General features: G+C 31.7%; 1 protein-coding gene across 1 annotated transcript in view; it reads right to left on the minus strand.

Annotated features, from left to right (window-relative positions):
- Positions 1-23,276, minus strand: part of LOC139505541 (hemicentin-1-like) — a 58,709-nt gene that overhangs the window by 1,906 nt on the left and 33,527 nt on the right. Inside the window, exons 28-35 of the mRNA XM_071295099.1 lie at positions 16,371-16,658; positions 15,515-15,766; positions 14,788-15,048; positions 12,654-12,785; positions 10,810-10,963; positions 9,527-9,574; positions 7,131-7,160; positions 727-819 (exon numbers count right to left, since the gene is read on the minus strand). Of these exons, the coding sequence (XP_071151200.1) occupies positions 727-819; positions 7,131-7,160; positions 9,527-9,574; positions 10,810-10,963; positions 12,654-12,785; positions 14,788-15,048; positions 15,515-15,766; positions 16,371-16,658 (1,258 nt within the window). The remainder of the gene's footprint in view (positions 1-726; positions 820-7,130; positions 7,161-9,526; positions 9,575-10,809; positions 10,964-12,653; positions 12,786-14,787; positions 15,049-15,514; positions 15,767-16,370; positions 16,659-23,276) is intronic.

The raw sequence follows: 23,276 nt of genomic DNA on the forward strand, positions 1-23,276 counted from the left end.
CAATATCAAAATATATCGTATATACAAAAAACTGATTAAATCGACATATTCATGACCATAAAATAGGTACGAAAAACATCAGAGGGAAAGTCAAACTCATGAATCGAAAATAAACTGACAACGCAATGGCTAAACATGAAAAAGACAAACAGACACACAACATTACACATGACACAATATAGAAAACTAAAGAATAAGCAACACGAACCCCACAAAAAACTAGCGGTGATATCACGTGCTCCAGAAGGGTAAGCAGAGACTGGCACCCGTCGTTTTAGGTATTTTATATCAAATCCGGTAAATATTCTAATTCGGTAGGTCACATTCATGAAAGGGAAGGAGATTGTAATTACGACGTAAAGAACATATACGATATCATTTGTGAGACGCTTATTCCATAACGGTCAATCAACTCGTGATGGCGTCCGTACAATTTACGAAGGGATGATTTCAACTGCCCCATTTGGAACTCTTGTTTAATAGCTTCCTTGTGAGCAGCAACCTTCTTTTAAGAAAATCATGATAGGAAATGCAAGCACGTGAATACCGTATCAATTGGGAGATATATATATACCCCGTAAGCAGAAGTATCAACACTTATTGATTTCAGAGAACGGAGAAAGTGTTTTTTGTTTGTTTTAAATAAGACATCATGTACTAAAACTTCTATTGTAAAACAAATTTATACAAATGACTTGAGGGTGGGAAAATGCACGTTTTACTTACATTTCTTTGTAATCTTCAGGCTGAAGGACTTGTGACCTGTTTATTTCAAAGTCATAAGACGTTTCAGAGTGCACGTGACGACTAGAGTGGCGACTAGAAAATAATAAATATGAAATCAATTAGATTAAACAAATGGAATGAAATTAGTTCTATAAAAAGCTTTGATTTTTCTAACCCTGTCACAACTATATATTAATCGTCTGAATAAAAACGAGTTTTTTGTTTTAAGCACAAAACTGCTGTTCCTGACAATGTTTATGTACCATTTCACAAGTGTTTAAACTCAGCATATCGGACATTTCAATTCAATTCTTTTGACTTAATGGTTACGTAGTAAACAAAAAGATTACAACGTTTTTATACCATACGTTTATTCTGTAGATGTTTTTCCTATTTTCTGTATGCTTCGTGAATTAGGTTTCTGAATTGTTGGAGTAAATCCGACGAAATCTACTATATTTATATGCATCACAAAATGAAAATATAAAACACATACAAAATATTTTTTTTGGATTTCCATACATCACGTTTGTCATTATGTTTAACGAGAGAAATGATCGTAAAAGAATATCTAACGGTGGTCAAGTATTGCGAAACGATCGTAAAAGCTCTGGTACCAGATCTTGAAAAAATTTTAATGTTAATTCTAGGTCAGAATCTGTGAAAAAAAAACGCTTAACTTTCAAAACGTGGAACAAATCCGAACAACACAATATGTCTGTCAAAATGATTCAACTTCCTCAACATTAGTGTGCAATAAGATAAAGAAAATATGCAGTGCTTTATGAAAAAACACAAAAGGCGCAATGCATGTCTATGGTAAAAATTAGAAAAAACACGCTTTTTGTACCTATGATGGTCATATTTCAATATATCAAGATGTATTTGAAATTTAATCTTTAGTTGATCTGATAGTACAGTAAAAAAAAGTATGTTCTTCCCTTATAAGCGTTAATTATCATTAAACTTGATCGTGAAAGATCAGGCAACGCATTATTTTGATCGTGAAAGATAATGCGTGACCAGACTAGTAATCAATTTTCAATATTTATTTTACCATTTCATATACCTGCAACTGGTTGAAACCTGTAACTATTTTGATAAGAATGAACATTAAAGCTATATTTTTTTTAATTCAACTCCTTACATCGAAAGTTAAAAAAAAACAAAAATCAACTAAAAACGTGTCTAAATCAGTTTGACAAATTCAGCTCTGAGAATCGGTCTAGTACAATTCAGGCAGACCGCCACTTTTTAGCAAATAATATGGGTATGCAAAGTTTAAACCACAATATTAACCATCAACCAAAAACTTACAACAGAAAACAGCATCTTTCATGAACAAATTTAGACTGAACGATAACCAACATTTTTTGCAACAGTACTTTCTTAAGTTCTATTTGTCTTTTTATACAACGTAGCAGATGTGAATTGATTTCCATTGAGATAACTATATACTAGAGCGCAAATGTTGAAATGTCTCGTCTACTTTACTAATGATAGTATATTTGTTCAACGTCTGTAATATTAAGGGTTTTACTAGAAGTGTCAAATACGCTTGAGATTGTCAATGGTTCATAAAAAGAGGTCAAGGTCAGATAAACCATGCCATACAGATCGCTACAAACATCCCTTACACAAAATATAAGTGTTCCGATCCTCACAGTACCTTTGAAACTGACAAATGTAAAAGTTAGGTTTGGTCAATTATATGGAACATAAGTGTCGAAGGTATATGAACCCTGCCCAACAGCCAGACATAGACATCTTACTATCATTAAATATATCAAATATAATTGACGTCATATATAAAACATGCAGACAGACATGTACACCATACACCAAACACCGTTGTGCTATAGCATACAGGTATAAAAGGCCAAACAACATAAAATGAACATTGCCAAATGATACATGATAAGGAGGTCAATGTTATTTGAAACCTTGCAGAAGTAAAAAATATACACCTTACAATGATAACAACAGAGTTATCATAAAGCCTAACGAATACAGACTTGACCACAAAGCTAAATCTTGATCCATTAAATGAGGCAAAGTCGAGCTCAGGTGAATTCTGTCTGACGGACATGTAGATTATAGGATCTGATATACAAAATGTAGTAATCCTATAAATCGTGATAATAACAATAAAGGTACCAATTTTCCTGCACCAGAAGCATGTCTCTTCAGTGATGCTCTTGGCCAAAGTATTTGTAAGTACTTCACATGACAATAAAAACCTTCATCCTACAATTAGCCAACTATTATACAAATACCATGTTCACAAATGCACAAATAATAATTAATTTGTATTATTTGTACATGTACAAATAAAATCTCCTGTTACCCCGCTTATATCTTGAGCAAGCGATGATATGGATTGTCTTTATGAGTATCAGTTCATTTTTGGCTCCTCTTCGAGGTCTACGTTTGAACAAAAGTTGCAAGTGTCGGGTGTAACTTACAGGATAATAGCAATATATACATAACATGCTTCAATTTATTGAGGATCTTTGCCTATCTAGTTTTTCTCAATACCTATAACAAATATTTAAAGTTATCATATAATCATATAATCCTTTTCACGATCTTCAAAAAAGCGGCACGTGATCTTTCACGATCAGAAAAATCAATTTTGTGCAAATATTTCTTTTTTTTACCAAGTTTCAGATTATGTTTATACAAAATATCTATGAGAAACATTTGATTCATTCAAATAGAATGCTTTTATTCGGATAAAAGTAGTTTATTTTATTCGAATTTGTGAAAAAAATCATTTTTGTTTAATTTTTTATGTCATTGAAATGTCGGGAAGCAATCTGCCTTTTGTTGTTTTGTAAAAACTATATACTATTAAAACTGGATTTTTACACAATTTGATCGTAATGTTGAACCATTTTGACAATCAGTTTGATTTTGTTGTTAATTTGTTTGTGTAATTAATTAAATTAGATTATTTAATGACCTTTCATATGTCTTCTCGATTAAATATCTTTCATGATCCGGTAACAGAACTTACACGACCGTCTCGCAATACTTGACCACTGTTAGATATTCTTTCACGTTATTTTTCTCGTTAAACCAAATGACTCCCGTGTACATACCGACTGCTATAGATTTTGGTCACACTATTGATGATCTACTTTCTTAATTATTTGTGCAGAAGAGTTAATTTCACGCATACTGTTAGGATTAACAATTAAGAATAGATTACTGTATACAGGTATAAAGTAAAAGAAATTATTATTATATTATGATTTGAATTACCCATCTTGCTGACGTATTTTCAGTTTTCTTTTTGTGACTAAACAAGCTTATTGTTGGAATGCTACAAAGTTGGCGTGTACACCTCATCTCATTGTATATATATGTAGGACTATACAGTGCGATGGGGACGCTTAAGTACGATGGTCACGCTAAAGTGCGATGACGAACGCTAAAGTACGATGCCTACATAAGCTAAAGTCCGATTGTCCGCGAAAGTATAGACGTAAAAACGTAGCTGGATTATGACGTTAGCAGTCGTTTATACAAACCCAAAAATCAGTGGACATGCCGGAAGATATAATAAGAATATTTGATTAACAACTTTTAACCGGAATGTCCATGGCTTAATTTCAAACCTAACCGGGCTTTGTCGGCTAAAAAGAATGTGTTTATAATTTACGGGTGCTGGAAGAAGGACTTGTGTCCTGCGGTGGACCAAATTTCTATATAGATACAAAACAGTATACGCTAGGTATCCTGTATCCTGCCTCTATTGGAAACGAACATATACATTTAAATCATTGTTTACGATGCAGTCTACTTAGGGGTCCCATTAAAGTAATATCGATTTTATTTAAAATTAACGTTGTTAAAATAAAGGTATTTGTAACTTACAGTGACGACTGTAAGGGGGCTGATAGACTGTGTGTATGGCAAGATAAATCAATCATCCAAATATTTAATACGCACGAGATGTTATATAAACATTTTGCGGGACATATAGTATTTTGTGACACCTAAAATATTTTTTTATCAATTAGTACGTGGTTGTTCTTTTAAATTTAGAAACAATCACTTATAAGCCTATCTGGAAATTATAACTAAGTCTATCACATATGTTATACCTTAGCATATGTATATACTAGCTAATGCAAAAAGAATATTTTTCAAAATCCATGCACTTTAACGTTTTAATCCCTAAACCTATACTATTGATCCAATGCATTTTAGCGTCATACACCATGGTGTATTATCAAACAAAATTTAGAGTACCATCGCACTTTTAGAGTCCTACATATATAAAAAGGAAGGCATATTCCATTTACATAGAACATAACTCACTCTTGTAGAGTTTTTGTGTGTGTACTTGTTTAATGTAAATCATTCGGATTTTTTTTGTTCTATTTATTTCTATTCGCTTATATACTTATATGGAGTTATTTTCTTTCAGAACCATAGGTCAGGTCATTCTTTTTCAGAATCAACCTGGGCGACACCGTGTTTCAATGAGATATGCTCTAAGGTATAAAATGATGACTTGTGTGAACTCACAAAAGGGGCGGATAAGGAGGGAATATATTTATATCCTGATTATCTGTTAAAAAATGTATTGCTATTCAAATGACTATCTTTCTTAAGATTTCATTCGATTCAATCAAAATTGTTGAAAAAATAATCTATTTCCGCGATAAAAATGTCATTACAAATAGAAAAAAACATAGCCCCCCTCCCTTTCCACAAACTAAGTTGGTACAATAAATTACTAACAATGTGTCTTGTATTTGTCATAAACCGTTATCGAATGGTAACAATTCAGTTGTGTCTTTCTTCATGCAGATACAGTAACAGTTTTATTGTATATGTATGATAATGTCAAAGGTTTATATCTAGATTATTAGTGAGTTTTATTTTACATTCTAAATGAATCGTAGGGCGTATGAAAACCTGAACGGATTAGAAAGGAATATCCCACTTTAGTGTGGTCGATAACATAAGATGCTAAATTTTGCAAATCTTTTTTTTTACGGTATATAAGTCAGATAATGCATATTTTAAGGTTTTTCCTGTCGTAGAACAAACCTAGGGGTGTCAGGATTTCCCAAAGAAGCATTTTCTATAACATAAACAATAGAGAGATTTGTCTTTAAGGATAAGTAAAGTAAGAAAACCCACCGAAAGTCTGGCGTAGACAGTATGTATATTTGAGGTACAATAAATAAATGACGTGTACTAAAAGGAATGCTCAACATTGATTCTTACTGAAGGTCAAACTAGAATATGATTTTTAATGAAAGTAATGCTACGATAAACTCTAATGAAAATCTGCACCTTGTTGTTCATCTCTCGGTTACATTTTAATTCAAGGGTTAAATATCATCACTCTTTGTTAAAATTTTATCATTGGTTATCTTCTGTTGTATATCCTCTTGTTTTAATTTAACCCTTTGTTACGTCAATGGTTAAATTTGATCTTGCTACGGACCTCGGTTAAAATTTAAACCAAGAAATAGCTTTGGTTTAAAAGAACGATTCCCTGTTTATAACTAAACTTGTATACTCAATATTGATCTATAAAAGCTTACAAAATTAAAAATATATGGCTTAAAAACTTGGTTCTGAATCACGGAATGTAAGCTTCTGAATTAACAATGTATCATTGATTTCAGTGTTCAGGACTGTTGAGGTAAGGATGCCATCCGTAGTTTATGCAGACTTATTAGTTTGCTTTTTAATAAGGCTTATAGTTTTTGAATATTTAAAAATTTAGTGTTTTTATAAAATAAACTTCAATTAACTGCCCGTCACTGAGACAAAAGATTAAGGTGACAGACATGTATCAAAAAGAGGGTGAAAACAGAAAGAAAAAATCAGTTAAACAATTTAAAGTATAGGGTTATAATGCCAAAGCATAAAAACAATAACATAATTCTGAAAGTAAATGAAGACTTCATTTTAACAATCAAGACCATTACTGTAAATTATTAGGATTAACACAATGAACATAGGAACAAATTGTCATGGATCTTCATCCCTTAGATTACTGTTTTCAATACGATAGGATTATAATGAAATTCGAAGCACTGCTGTTCGTAATCTTCCTTCTTTTTATTGTTATAATTTGAATAGTTGGTTTGATATGTCTATGTTTTTGCTAGATATGCTACTATTAATTTTTCAAATAGGTTTCATTGTAACTAATTAGTGAATATAAAATTATTTTTTTTTCGATATTTGGTGTTTTTTAAAAACTCTTGTCAATAAACGTTGACCAATAAATGTGTTTGTTAATTTTTTGTTGTTAATTTCTGTCTTATTGATGTTCACCTTTAGAAGAGACGTGAACTATAGATAACTAATGTGATCACTTCAACAATTGGCACTGAAGCACACGTGAAGCAACACCATGTATAACTTACCTGTAAATATTTAGTTCCTTTGGTTTTACTCTGAAAAAAAAACTACAAATGGAGAACATTTCAAATTCGATTGTAAACATTGCATTTCCTATTGCTCATGAGGTAAATCATTATTTATAGAAAGAAGAGGGAATTATGTGACTGTGTAATGCTAGGTGGTGTTGTCGAAAAGTAAGAAATAAAAAGTGCAGGTTCCAATCCCGATTAGGGAGGAAGTAAACAAGCAGATATACGCTAACAGAGTCTTCTATCCTAATTGAGGTAACTATTATAGCCTTTCAAATACTCTTACTGTTACTCTTTCCTAACATAACCGAAGAATTAATTGTCGTAATCCGGATATGTTGTATCAACTTTAACACCTCATGTTTGCAGTATACATTTTTTCCGCAAGGCTATTGTTTTCATTTTAGTATCAAATTAATAAATAAGATACTAAATTTCTCCCGTGTTAAGCAAGATCTATGATATCTGTTGCACGTTTAAGACACCCTTGAAGATTTTGAAGAAAAAAATCAGGCTTATGTCGCTACTAGGCAGAACTCACACCTGCATAGACGAAAGATATTACTATAAGTTGCAACGGCTTGTTTCCCAATCCACTACCAATAAATATTTCTTTTTTGTAGTATCTATTATCTAAGTTTATTTTCGATTTATGAGTTTGACTGTCCCTCTGGTATTTTTGGTTCCTCTTTTTTAACATTTCGTGATCCTTTTAGTTTTGGAAATCGCCATGACTGTCCGAAGGGTTAAAGAACATTCGTTGTTCGATCTCTAAGTCATAAGCACCTTATTACAAAATATAGAACACTCCGTCACATTCACATATATGAAAAAAGAAGAAAATACATATGAATAATATACACTTTTAACTTGTTTGGTCTTTTAAAAAAAAATTGTCAGTGTTGCATTCAGACCACTCTAACCTTTTTGCATTCACACGTATAAAAAATGTGGTTTTTATCCAATTCAATCACAGGTTTGAAATAAAGGCAATACCGATAGTAGTATACAGCTGTAAAATTGATTGAAAGAAAAAAAATCGGGTTTGCACACTTGAACTGAGGTAAATGCATTAGCTATAACAGGAAAACAACGAAACAACAGAAACACTGAAGTGAAACAAAAACTAAAATTACAATGCAACACACACAGAAACGAACTCTAAGATAACAAGTGAAATTTTCTTGACTTGGTACATGACATTCAAAGAAACTTGAGGCTCTCAAGAGCGTGTGTCTCTCTACTTAGTCTGTGTGCATATGAAACAAAGGACACACATTAAAGACAAGAACATAATTCATGACAAAATTCTCTGTTTTGTAGTGGTGATGAGTTGATTGTCGAGTTTTATTCACTGAACATTCTTGCTATTTACAATTATCTCTATCCATAACGACTTTGGCCTAGTAATTTAAGAGGAAAAGATTTTTGTAAACAAATTAAAAAAAATTGTAAACTTTTTACTTTAAAGGGTTATAAATCTTTAACGGGTCAATTTATATTTGGGTCATGTTAACTTATTTTTATATCCTGCTTTACGGAATGATTTTGCTTTTTACAGAGTATCTGTACCTATTATAATAGTCCAGATTATAACCAAAAACATCAAAATTTCCCTAAAGCTACCGATCCATGGGTAGCAACCCAACCATGGGCTGTCTTATGCGTCATAAATCATCTTTAGGGTATCTTTATTTAAAAATATACCCGATATCACTATCAACCACGATGGCTGCCATGGCTAAAAGTAGAACAACATGGGTGTAAAATGCAGTTTTTGGCTCATATCTCTAAAACTTAGAAACGATGATAAGGTCAAGCGAAGAAACATTGCTAAGGTCAAGCTAAGAAAAACGTAGTGAGCACAAATACTGAATTCACGGAAAGATTTTGGTTGACTAAAGATGCTAATGTCAGGTTAAGAAAAGATGTTAAGTTCATGTTTTGAAAACTTGTTAAGTAAAAGCAACAGTGTTTACCGATATGCATAAATCGATTAAGAGAAAACAGATCTAGGTTCAAAGCTAAAACCGAGTAAAACCCATAAATTTTGAGAGGAAATCAAACAAACAACAGAAACACTAGAGTGCACAACAACAAAACACACACTAACATACATATTCATGACTTTATACAGGACATTAAAAAAATATGTTTGGTAGAATCTGACTTAATGGCTAGTCAAACCGCCCGGCCGCTTTTGTGACAATGTTAAACAATATCGTTAACGTCAGGCTTAGGAACAACGCTTAACAATTTCTGTCTCATTGACATGTACCCCGAAACTTCTTTGACCAGAGACCCACTACCTGAATAAGTAATAAATATAAAACATGTTTGTATAAACTAAAAATATGGTATATAAAATTCCAACAGTAAATATAACTTACCTCTTCTTATTATGTTTCTTTCGAGGTGATGCTTTTTGAAGGTTTTCCCTGAGAAAAAAAGATACAAATGGGAAAACGGTACAAATTTTATGGTTAACAAAGATCCCACTAGTAGATTCACTAGTTCAACAAGGAATAAACACAACATGATGGGTAAATTAGTAGTTAAATACCAACCTTAGTCACCGGATTTGTAATCACATAAGCAACACGACGGGTGCCACATGTGGAGCAGGATCTGCTTACCCTTCCGGAGCACCTGAGATCACCCCTAGTTTTTGGTGGGGTTCGTGTTGTTTATTCTTTAGTTTTCTATGTTGTGTCATATTTACTATTGTTTTTTCTGTTTGTCTTTTTCATTTTTAGCCATGGCGTTGTCAGTTTGTTTTAGATTTATGAGTTTGACTATCTCTTTAGTATCTTTCGTCCCTCTTTTAGTCAAGGGTGGCAATTTTAATACAATAAAATAAAGAAATATATATTATTAATCGAATATTTTTAAGGATTTGTTATATATATGTTTATATTATATATATATATAATATGATGTAAAATCGAGGAAATTGTCCGGCGTAAATGACTATAAAGGGATGTGTGTGTTAGTTCCAGTGACTGTCTATCAGAAAAGTAAATAAGAGTTGACTGTTTCGTTTTATTCCTTTTTATTTGGTTTCCACATTTTTATTTTATTTTTATTTATTTTATTTGTTGTATATTTATTTTTTTTGTCTGTGTATTTATTCAATTAATCATAATTATGCTACCATAAACTGAATATACTGTTTGCACGTAATATTGTTTGTTAAATAGATGTTATTTTTTATTAGGGAGACGGATTTATAAAAGTTTTTCCAAACTTGTTTCCGAATCTTATATTTGAACTCTATGTAACATTGATATATGCATGTTGTAATTTTTCACTAATAAATACTGTTTAAATTAAACAGTGGTTGTCATTTTTTCAACTGTTTTTTTTTTTTTGTCCTTTTCGAACGTTTTATTTTAATAAATCTGGTTGACGTTTTCCTTCATTCAAAAGGTTTCTATTTTTTTTTATATCGTAGCTGGCGATAGCATTTGACGGAACTTTGTCTCATCTTGATAAATGCTGCACTTTGATTTGTATTTGTTTTTATCCTCAAAATGTGTTAATAGTAAATAGTTTTTACATTAATTGAATAGGACTACCGAATGAATCAAACCGGAACATTTTCCGTTTTAAAAGACTGAAAACGTTGAAATGATGATATGAGCTACAATATTAGGCAAAAATGTGAACTTACTTATAAGTATGCTTTCTAAATGTTGGTATTTCTAATTTACGGAGTGAAATAACCGATTCATCTGGTTCTTCATAGTACACAGGTATTTCTACTCTCTTAGGTGGTGGTTGTGGACTAATTTCCTTCTTACCGCCACACAAGGAAGAACATTTAGCTGCAATTAATAGTAGGCGAACATGATTAATCGTTCTTCGTCTTAAATCTGATCAAATAGCACTCGAAACGATTAGAAGGTTTTTGGAATATCATAAACAAACAAGTATTTTACAAATTATGACCTTGGTATGTTTTGTAGGATTGCTGTCTTATTAACTTCACGTAAAGCTCGCATCTTAAAATTTTATACATATATGTGACAATATAGTTAATGTGTTACCTGTAGTTTTTTGTTTGTAACCCAGTCAGGATTCTATTTCGTCAAAATTTTCTCCCCATTACGCCAGTTTATTTTCACAATCGTAGAAATGGAAGCCATTGTAGGAATGACCCGCTGCCAATTTTGCTCTTGGAAATCGATAAATTTATCCACATTGCACCATTACGATCCTTATATGTCAGTTGTATTTTAAAAGACAAATGTATCAACTAGCTAATGAGCATCAGTTAATGATCTTGTCTGCATTGATTGAACTTAAAACTGTTGTCTGATCGGTTGTCAGGTGGAATTTTCGAAAATTCATAAACATTTAAAAAAATTCTAATCAAATATTTCGTGGAGGGGCAGACTAGATTTTTTTCAGTGGCTGAAAACAATAAACCCTAGTTATCATACACAATTTTTTTTATTTTTTTCGAAGATATGCATTTTCATCATCCAACTTGAAAGACTGTCGTCAAGTACTTTCAGTAAAGAAATAGCGATTCGAACACACCTACTCTTTTTTGTGATTCATTAGATAGGTATTTCCCTTGACCCATATATTTCATCTTTTAGTACTGTGATTTTTGTATGTTATAAAGTCAACCTGTAGCTTTAATATATAAAAATGATAGAATCTGAAGCAAGACGATGAATGAAACATTTTAATAACAATTCAAGAGATATTTAAGAAAGGATATTATAACAGTATTAATATTCAGAAATTTGTCCAATGTGTTATTCATCCTGAGGATTTTTTTTATCTATGATATCTAGTGAAATGTCACTGAATCGGGAAACTGTAGTTTTGTGTTTCCTTGAGTTTCTGATTGATAAATCGAATTTGCGATAACATTAAGTTACGATTAAATATGCATATATTTGCTGATGTTTCTTGAAATAGCACATTAATATAATTTAAGCATTACGAAACGATTAGTTTTTTTATGTTCAAATTATAATCCTGGTACTTTTGATAACTAATTACACCACTGGGTCGATGCCACTGCTGGTGGACGTTTCGTCCCCGAGGGTATCACCAACCCAGTAGTCAGCACTTCGGTGTTGACATGAATATCAATTATATGGTCATTTTTATAAATTTTCTGTTTACAAAACTTTGATTTTTTCGAAAAACTAAGGATTTTCTTACCCCAGGAGTAGATTACCTTAGCCGTATTTGGCACAACTTTTTGGAATTTTTGATCCTCAATGCTCTTCAACTTTGTATTTATTTGGCTTTTTAACTATTTTGATCTGAGCGTCACTGATGAGTCTTATGTAGACGAAAAGCGCGTCTGGCGTATAAAACTATAATCCTGGTACTTTTGATAACTATTGAAGGTTGCGTGTTCAGATGAGACGCCATTAACAACATTTAAGTATGTGCTTCTTTAAGACGCTAACTATTTGCCAACATATGTCCAAAAAACGTCTGTTGGTCCTTGTTGAACTCACGTTAAATTGTCCATATATAATAACGAACCTTGACAATTATAGCATACAATGATTCCAATTGTTAACAGCCAAACAAAAGCATTGCCTAAGGAGATTGCAACAATTTCTCCAGTAGTTAACACACTCGGACATACTGTTGGAGTTTCAGTGATTGGACTAACTACAAAGATAAACATACATAGGAATCCTTAATGTTAAAATACTCATCCACTACCAGCCAGTAAACGTCCGAAATGGTCTGTAACTGTAATTGGTTGTCCTGATTTTTTCTCGATCAGTCTGAATTTGTCTGAATTTAACTTGAAATTACTCAACTCAAATCTTAGTCATACCAGATTGTACGGATTTGTAGTTTACCCATTGAAAAAAAAATGAATTATAACTTAACCACTCTGAAATGACTTACTGTACTCGATTGTACTAATTTTTGCTCGATCAGTCTGAATTTGGCAGACTTTTACTCAAAATTACTCAACTCAAGTATTAGCCGTACCAGAATGTACGGATTTGTAGTTTACCCATTAAAAAAAAAATTATAACTTAACAACTCCGAAATGACTTAACGCTTTTTCGACCATGTTTTGACCTATTATTTCAAGTTAAATAATATTCGACCTGTCAGAACCATCTTTAACCAAATAATCTGATCATTTTAAATCATAACTGTTAATAATACATATTCGATTAGAGGTTCTAAAGAGCCTACTTCGCCCACCTTGGTCTATGTCCAAATCAAACAAAGGACACTCTCCAACAATGTAAATGTGAGTAGACTTCATGACAAAACTCTCTATTTTGTTGATCTTGTATCACTGATCTTTTAGTCTGTTTGGTTTCTCTCTTTAGTGTTTGCTAAATGCTAATCTAAGGGCAATCACTCATATGGACTATTAACTTTATCGTTAAAATTATACTTTTTAATAGATGTTGTCTTGATTATCATTTTAGTCATTTAAAGTGTTTATTTATTGATTATAATTTCAATCAAATAAGGCATAAAAGAGGGACGAAAGATACCAAAGGAACAGTCAAACTCATAAATCTAAAATAAACTAACAACGCCATAACGGGAAAGACAATGCTTTTCTCTGAATATCATAGCTTTCTTAACAGGCAAACATGAAAACAAATGGCAGAATTTGTCATTCATTGCAATTAAATCTTATGAGACTTTGTCTAACAGTTTTGACGTATATGAACCATTGGTAGAGCTTATTAATCTGATTATACATTATACATCACGAAACGCGTTGACTCTTGTGAGATTTGTATCAATTAAGATTTGATGAAAGCAAATGAGAATGTTGTTAAAAAAAGACTAAAAGATAAAATTGAGAATGGAAATGTGTCAAAGAGACAACAACCCGACCATAGAATAGACAACAGAAGAAGGTCACCAACAGGTCTTAAATAAAGCGTAAAATTCTCGCACCCGGAGGCGTCCTTCAGCTGGCCTCTAAACAAATTCATACTAGTTCAGTGATAATGAACGCCATACTAAACTCCAAATTGTAAACAAAAAACTAAAATTAAAAATAATACAAGACTAACAAAGGCCAGAGGCTCCTGACTTGGGACAGGCGCAAAAATGCGGCGGGGTTAAACATGTTTGTGAGATCTCAACCCTCCCCCTATAGCTCTAGCCAATGTAGAAAAGTAAACGCATAACAATACGCACATTAAAATTCAGTTCAAGAGAAGTCCGAGTCTGACGTCAGAAGATGTAACCAAAGAAAATAAAAAAATGACAATAATACATAAATAACAACAGACTACTAGCAATTAACTGACATGCCAGCTCCAGACTTCAATTAAACTGATTAAAAGATTATGATTTCATCATATGAATATCCGGCACAATCCTTCCCGTTAGGGGTTTAGTATCATACCATCATAACATATGAGAAGAACATAACCCGTGTCATGCCAACAACTGGTTTTTGAATAAATGTTTAGTTCTGTTTCGATGAATTTATGAGTTTATAGCTATTCTTTTTCGGACTCGGACAAATATAGCTTCTGACATGTTGTAAATTAGTTACCCTTTGTGTTCAGTTTTTTTGGGGTTTATGCAGAAAAAATAACTACAAAATCTGTCGGATGTGCGACATTTACCAGTATATTTATGTAGAATACTTTCTTGTACATTAATAAAAGCTCACCTGTTGAAACTATATCAAGGTTGAAAGGAATAAGATCTGATATTCCTACCCTGTTAATAGCTATACAAGTATACATTCTAACTGCAGTAAAAGAATCCATGTTAACTTGTATCACCATGCTGGTAGCCGGCAGAGCTCGAGGGAAACTGTTATTAAACCATTGCCAATCAGTAGCCAATGGATTAGCACGTGTGTCACAGCTAAGACTAACTGGATTATCACCAGAAATGCTTATCGCGGTAACATTACTCACTGGTGGATCTGTCAATTATGAACAAAAGTTTTGTTTATTAAAATGTCAATTGCTCGTGAATAATTAAGAGGCATTTATACAATTGCTAAACACATGTAAAAAGTTAATATTACAAAAATACTGAACTTCGAGGAAAATTCAAAACGAAAATATCTAATGGCACATCAAACGAATGCACAGCAACTATCCTAAACCTGCCTTGGAACAGGCATTTTCAAATGTGGAAAATGCGGATTGAACTTAATTTTATAGCGCTTAACCTGTCATTTGTATGACAGTCGAATCAAATTCTATTATATTTACAACGATATGTGAACATAACATACATAATAGGTGAAATTGTCAAAATAGGGGTACAGCAGTCATCACCGTGTCGCAAACTAAAAAAAGTATTGACTATTTCAATATGACTTAGTTATAGTGTTCAAATAATTTTGATGGTCTTAGTTTTTAGAAAACAAAAACATAACTCACATTGGACATCGATATCTGCCCATGTCTTTTGGATTCCTTTAATGTTGTTAGCACTACAAAACATTGAAACATTATGTTCGGCATAAATGGCATTAGGGATAACTAAGACGGCACCTGTTTGCATAATCACGCCATTTGTATACCAAGTAAACGTTGGGACAGGTTCACCAGCAGCCTCACAAGTCAATGTAAAACCTTGACCTTCTTCAACTAAAACACTTGGTGGAACTATTCTAATGGATGAAGGTGCAGCTGTAAAAGAACATTTATGCAAATAAAAAAAAATAAAACCAGAAATATAAAGTTTTTCTCTAAAAACACAAATTTAAATAAACGGGATTAAATAGTATTTGATTAAGCTTTCTAACAGCCATTTACATGTTTTGTTAAGCATTTCCTGGAAGAAGATGACAGAAAAACCGTTCATACATCGATGAATTTTTCGAAAAGGCAAATAAAACAGATTAAGTGTAAGAGAAGCGGGTTTTTTTTAAGATATATAATGATCTATCAAAAAATGAAACTCGGGAATATATATTTAGTATATCGAGGAGTTTTATTTATGACCAAGTCAAATAAAAAAAACATATAAGGCTAAGTTGGCACCAAAAAAAAATCGTTATGAGTTTTAAAAATTATCAACGGAAATTTATGTTCCACATTATTTCGGTGTCATGAAACTGCTGGACTAATGATACCATCAATTTTTTATTTCATGCTCTGGCCAATATTTGTTACTCGATATCTGAAGGAATACTATATCCTCCGCATTAGCATGCTGACATACAATCATTCAGAATATACATAGATTAATTGTTCTATAGATAGTTAATAGTCCCTGACGCACGTCACTTACTCGATGTATCGACTGACAGAATGACAGAAGATGAATTTCCTCGTCCTAGCGAATTCACTACTGAACATTTATATGAGTCTCGGTCAGAAGCAGCCAGATTAGTGATAGTAAGGTTAGGATTGAACAATCTACCGCCGACGTATTTGTTACCATCAACAGTAATGTCTTGATTTCCTTTACTCCATATTACATGTGTAGGTGCAGGGTCCGAAATATAGACGCATTTAATTGTAATTGTCTGTCCAACGTCTCCTTGAGTCGGCTGTGTGATATTTACCTCTGGTATATCTATAATAGGAAAAAAATCATTACATTTATTGTTAGAGTATTTTAAGAGGAACTTTTAACGTAATTAGCTATTTTGTTAAGCGTTTCTAGTGCGTAGGAATATATTTATTTTTTATGTTGGTCTTCATTTAGCTGGACTGAATTGATTCAAATTCAATGCATAAGTTATGTGACCTATTTTTTGAAGCATAAGTAAAAAGAAAAATGAAAAACAACAACTCATTTTGTGGCACCATATCAGACTATCTAGCCTTGATCTCAGTCAATAGTTATACAGTGGTTTCTGTATACTGTGAAAGTAATTCTTGTGTATCAATATTTGTGATTTTAGCAAAAGTAACATCTTTATTTTTCCTGAAATTTGACATATCTAATTGTTTTCGATTTTTTTTGTAATTTAATAATACTGATATCAATTTTAATGCAACGGCGAACATCAGTTTGTTTGTTTATTTGTACGAGTTAATTGAAAATATCCTAAAATTAAGGATAATATTTAGTGGGGTAGAGTATACTAAAAAAAGAGGGACGAAAGATACCAAAGGGACAGTCAAACTCATAAATCTAAAACAAACTGACAACGCCATGGCTAAAAATGAAAAAGACAAACAGAAAAACAATAGTACACATGACACAACATAGAAAACTAAAGTATAAACAACACGAACCCCACCAAAAACTAGGGGTGATCTCAGGTGCTCCGGAAGGGTAAGCAGATCCTGCTCCACATGCGGCACCAGTCGTGTTGCTTAGGTAGCAATACACAGTTAGGAAAAAAACTTAAAATTGACACTCATAATTTTTAAACACCCTCTTTCCCCTCCTATCTAACAAAGAAGGCTTTATATGTGTGTTATGCATCTATATACTTATAGAAAGAGAATCTTCCATAAATTTGATTTCTAATGGTCATAAGGGTGAAATATAATCCCTCTTGGGTGTAACCATGGCAACAATCTGCATTTCTTAGATACAAAATATAGCAAAAAAGGGGGGTGAACATGTCACAAAAGTCTCCAAAATTTGGTCTAAAGGAAAATTTCAATCAATTACAGTAATACCTTTCCTGAATCCATAGGTTTATATCTATCAAGTGGTCCCAAAAAAATCATATGCTTATCTGCTCGTTTTTCCATAAAATTGAAAAGATCGAGCGCAAAATCTTTGTTGATAAACACTACAATAATGTATGGACCTATGAACGGTACGGATAGGAAAATACGGACTGTCAATCATATAAATGGCCTATAAAACATGTTAAAAACAATCTTAATGTTCATAAAAACCCACTAAGAAGGCTATATTATTCTTCAATTATCTAAAAATCAATTTTATTGTACAAAAACTTTCATATTTAAAAAATTCACAGGGGCCATAATGCGAAACTAAACTTCTAACTGTGTATTGCTACCTTAAGGATTAACATTTTTTTTTCCCAATTCCACTTTAAATGGATTTCTGTTTTCTACTAGCTAAAACGAGCATATTGGCTTGCTAGTTTTGAAAATCGGTTCAGAAATAAATATTTTATGAAGGTTAGCAGTTGACACTGAAATGCAACAAAAAAGTGATTTTATGAAACATGCCATGTCAAAGTGCATTTTCTCCTTTTTTAGTCAAATTTCTAAAACTATACCTTCTAAGCCTGTCTTTTCTTGTTTAAAAACTTAAATTAACCTTAACAGTAGACAAATTTTATAAGTTAAAGTTATTTTAAAGCTCTAGAATGTCAATTTTGTTGTGTATTACCATACCAAAGCCTTGGTTAGAATTTAGTAAATACTGAATTCATTTATAATAGCGGGAACAAATTTAGGCTTAATTCATGCTAAATTGTGACTTTATACTTGCTAAAATAATAAATTTGATTTAGTCGCATGAAAAAATATAAAGCGTTCCCTTCTAAGGTTTCTACATAACGCGTAATCTTCTTTTCCAAGGGGTAGCCAATAAAGTTTCAATTTATGACGAAACCAAGTCTTTGTGTCAAAATGTCTATATTGGTTGCTAAGGACAATAAACAACAAAACTAACATATATTGTCATTCTAAAGGTTGTTTCTCCCTCAGAATTGTATCTATAACCTAGTTATCAATAGAATTGTGGTATGATTTGTCTAAAAAAAACAATTCTTTGCTTTGTCAAATGCCATAAGGTAGCAATACACAGTTAGGAAAAAAACTTAAAATTGACACTCATAATTTTTAAACACCCTCTTTCCCCTCCTATCTAACAAAGAAGGCTTTATATGTGTGTTATGCATGTATATACTTATAGAAAGAGAATCTTCTATAGATTTGATTTCTAATGGTCATAAGGGTGAAATATAATCCCTCTTGGGTGTAACCATGGCAACAATCTGCATTTCTTAGATACAAAATATAGCAAAAAAGGGGGGTGAACATGTCACAAAAGTCTCCAAAATTTGGTCTAAAGGAAAATTTCAATCAATTACAGTAATACCTTTCCTGAATCCATTGGTTTATATCTATCAAGTGGTCCCAAAAAAATCATATGCTTATCTGCTCGTTTTTTCATAAAATTGAATTGAAAAGATCGAGCGCAAAATCTTTGTTGATAAACACTACAATAATGTATGGACCTATGAACGGTACGGATAGGAAAATACGGACTGTCAATCATATAAATGGCCTATAAAACATGTTAAAAACAATCTTTATGTTCATATAAACCCACTAAGAAGGCTATATTATTCTTCAATTATCTAAAAATCAATTTTATTGTACAAAAACTTTCATATTTAAATAATTCACAGGGGCCATAATGCGAAACTAAACTTCTAACTGTGTATTGCTACCTTATGTGATAACAAATCCGGTAAATAGTCTAATTCGGTAGGTCACATTCAGGAAAGGGAAGGGGATTGTAGTTACGACATAAAGAACATATCCGATATCATTTGTGATACGGTTATTCCAAAACGGTCAACCAACTCGAGATGGCGTCCGTAAAATTTACGAAGGGATGATTTCAACTTCACCATTTGGAACTCTTGGTTTAATAGTTTCCTTGTGTGTGGTTTTTCATATGATATTTTTTCATTACTCAATTCAACCTACTTTCAACTAATGACAGTCTTTAAAATATTGTAGACAAGAATATTATGTGATTGTACTTTCACTATTACTTTAAAGTTACTTTCACTTTTACTTTTGTTGATATCCTGTTTCTTGTTTTGAATTGTGAATCACAATGACATTGGATCAATGTTAAACTTTATCGAGCTGTAGCTTTATCATTCGTTTATGGCAAACCACTATGGAAGTTAAATATTTATTACTAAGGTTTATATTTTGTATGTGCATATTTATTTTTGATGCAAATAAGTTAATTATGAAGTTCAAGAGCATATTTACTTTCATTTTTCCTATGATATTTTGAGTGAGGAACCCCGTTTGAGCTATATTTCTAAAAGCATTTGTAAAGTTTGAATATTTAATAGCGCATTCATTTATCTAATTTGATATTGATGTTGTTAAATTCTTTTTTTTTGTATCTACTAAACTTGCTCAACTATGTCAATTTTACATTTTACATTTTAGCGTTGTTTTTCTTTTGTGCCGTTTGTTTTCTCTTATATTTAAGTGTGAATTCAGATCAATATAAGACGTTTCACGGTACTTTTCTATCCCAAATTCATGTATTTTGTTTTGATGTAGTACTTGTTATTCTCATCGGATTTTGTCTAATGCTTAGTTTGTTTATGTGTGTGTTACATTTTAATGTTGTGTCGTCATTCTCTTATATTTAATGCATTTCCCTCGGTTTTGGTTTGTGACCCGGATTTTTGTTTTTTTTTTCTATCGATTTATGAGTTTTGATCATCGGTATACTACTGTTGCCTTTATTAAGCAAGATAATTACACTTTTATTGTTGTATTTTTGGTTCAATATTATAGCCTATTCAAATATTATATGATATTTTCATTCTTGTTGCAGGTTTTTACCTGCATACACTGTTGTCTATATACATTCATTCCAGAATAAGGAGTAAACTTTGATATGAGCTAATGGTGTTTTAGTTAGCTGTATGGTAGCTATCAGCTGAGTACCTTAGAGGAATATTTATCATGTGTATTGTTGATAATATTGTCTAATTAGTTTCTCTGTAGCTTAGTTCCGTTTTGCTAAAAACACAAAACAGGGATACAAAAATCCAAATTTAAGGACAATAACTCCTGTAAAATAGACGAAAACAATACGTAATATAACCTTAAAGCAAGCCAAGTTCACCTAAGGCCAACTTTGCCTAAGAAAATTGAAACCTTTGTATCTTTTCAAATAAATAGACGGCAGATTTTTGAAAGGATTGTTATTAGTCATATCGATTACAAAGTGCTGACTACTGAGCTTGTGATTCCCAATATGAGTGAGAGTCCACCAGGAGACGTATCGTATCGATCCAGTGCTGTGAAATTTGAAAGCAACTTTCCTTCGGCCGAACCTTTTTCTGGATTCACCTTTATCAGGATAGTCAAAGTCAAATATGATAAACGAAACATTTATGCTCTTCAACTTTGTATTTGTTTGGTTTTTTTAACTTTTTTGATCTGAGCGGCACTGATGAGTCTTATGTAGACGAAACGCGCGTCTGGCGTATCCAATTATCCTGGTACCTTTGATAACTTAAGAGCTACAATACCAAAAAAGAAGCTAGATATACCCTTAATCATTTAGGGCAATTTTTTCGCGGGGAGTTTAAACATTGTTTCGTTATGATTTCAAAATTTATAAACGAACAGTTTTAAAAAGGATTGTTATAAATCATGTCAGTATCGAAGAACGAAGAGTGACAGTCGTCTAACTATATCAGCAACGTTGTACTTGGGTTTTTTATAACGTGAATAAAATACAGCATTGCCCACTATTACAGTTAAGGGGGCTCGCGGGTCCAAATCAATTTTTTTATTTAATATAGGATTTCTCTATATTTTTCTATAAATGAACTTTATTGTATACTTTATAAAAAAATTAAATAAAAAATGGAGTCCCCGTTCATTTTCGCTCACAATCTGCCTTCGAAAGAAGCATACATTTTTGTCCTTTTTTTCTGTTGAACTAATAGGAGAATTAGCGGTAATATACATGTAGAAATAAAAAAAAGAGCTAAATTACAGAAATCGCTTTAATTTTACAATTATTTAGGTTATGTACAGCTTATTCGAGTAAAACAATAAAAAAAATATAGGTCACCGATGAGTTAAAAAAAGATATTTCAATGTTAATGCCACAAAATGACATTTTTGCACCAAGTGAGATAATATTGAGCTTTTTCAATGATGTCTACATTTTAAAAGTCACCTGGGGCCAACACGAATTGATTTTTTTAAATGATTTTTGTACCATATGATAAAGTAACAACTACTTAAGGTAATAAATAAAATTTGTAATGAAAAATTAATGTTTAATTAGTTTCTGAAAATCTTATACCCGCGAGCCTCCTTAACACTTTATTTTTAATGAACATCATTGCACTTAGTGTCCCTGATATTTTAGTTTTAATTTATCCAGGGAGAATATATAATTAGAGTAGATTGATATTACAATACTGGTTTTACATATTAGCTGAAATACAGCGAGTTTGGCATTATCATCTGTGAATTATAATATTCTGGATTATGTTAACCGAGTATTTGATTGTCTACGAGATATAATATTTGAACAAATTGTCTTTTGTAAACATATTATTTCACCATAATTGTTTTGATTTTTGTATCTTTAAATATACCAACTATCCTGCTAGACATGATTATACACAAAATCAGAATATTCATCACAAAGTTATCAGAACAAAAAAGTGTGCATCATGTGTATTATACAATTACATATATTTTAAAAATTGAAAACAACATGTTTAAAATTTTCTGGCGTCCAAAGCGGTTTTCTGCTTTACCTTCATCAGGAACGCTTAAAGCCAAACATTTGAAATACAAAGATGTAAATATGCCGAAACCGTTGAAGAGCTATATGTCAAAAATACCTAAAATAAATAGCCAAATTCATCTAAAGCCAACTTTGCTTGAGGGAGTTGAAACATGATTTAGGTATAAGAACGAACAATATAGTCACTTGACATGCTCTATTCATATGACTTCAGGGATATTTTGCGGGTTATGTGTAAATATATTTTGCTATGTTTAAATTTAAAACCTTTCATGATTGTTTTATGAGTTTTAATAATTAATTTGCATTTTTGTTCTTTTGATTAAATTATTGACTTCAACAATATCTTGTATTTCTGCTTTGAATATTGTAAAGATTTCCATGTTGGGTTTTTTTTCTTTTAGATTCAAAGATATAAAATGATTTTTAGAGCAAATATGACAGTCAAACGGTATTTTATACCATAGTTAGCTTCAACGTTTATTTTATATCTTCTATAAGATTTTTCATATTTATATATGGTGAAATCTAAGAAGTTAAGTAGACTTAATATATTTGGTATAAAATAATTGTTAAAGCTGCAAAAGAGAAAAAGACATGTTCATAATCTTCTTTTATATGCAATGACTAAATTTATTTTCATAAGAGTATTACCGTTTTACTAACAAATATCGCATGAAGAAACATTTTCAGTTTATTGTAAGGTAAGTAACA

This window comes from Mytilus edulis, chromosome 1 (genome assembly GCF_963676685.1).
Source record: "Mytilus edulis chromosome 1, xbMytEdul2.2, whole genome shotgun sequence".
NCBI classification, from domain to species: domain Eukaryota; kingdom Metazoa; phylum Mollusca; class Bivalvia; order Mytilida; family Mytilidae; genus Mytilus; species Mytilus edulis.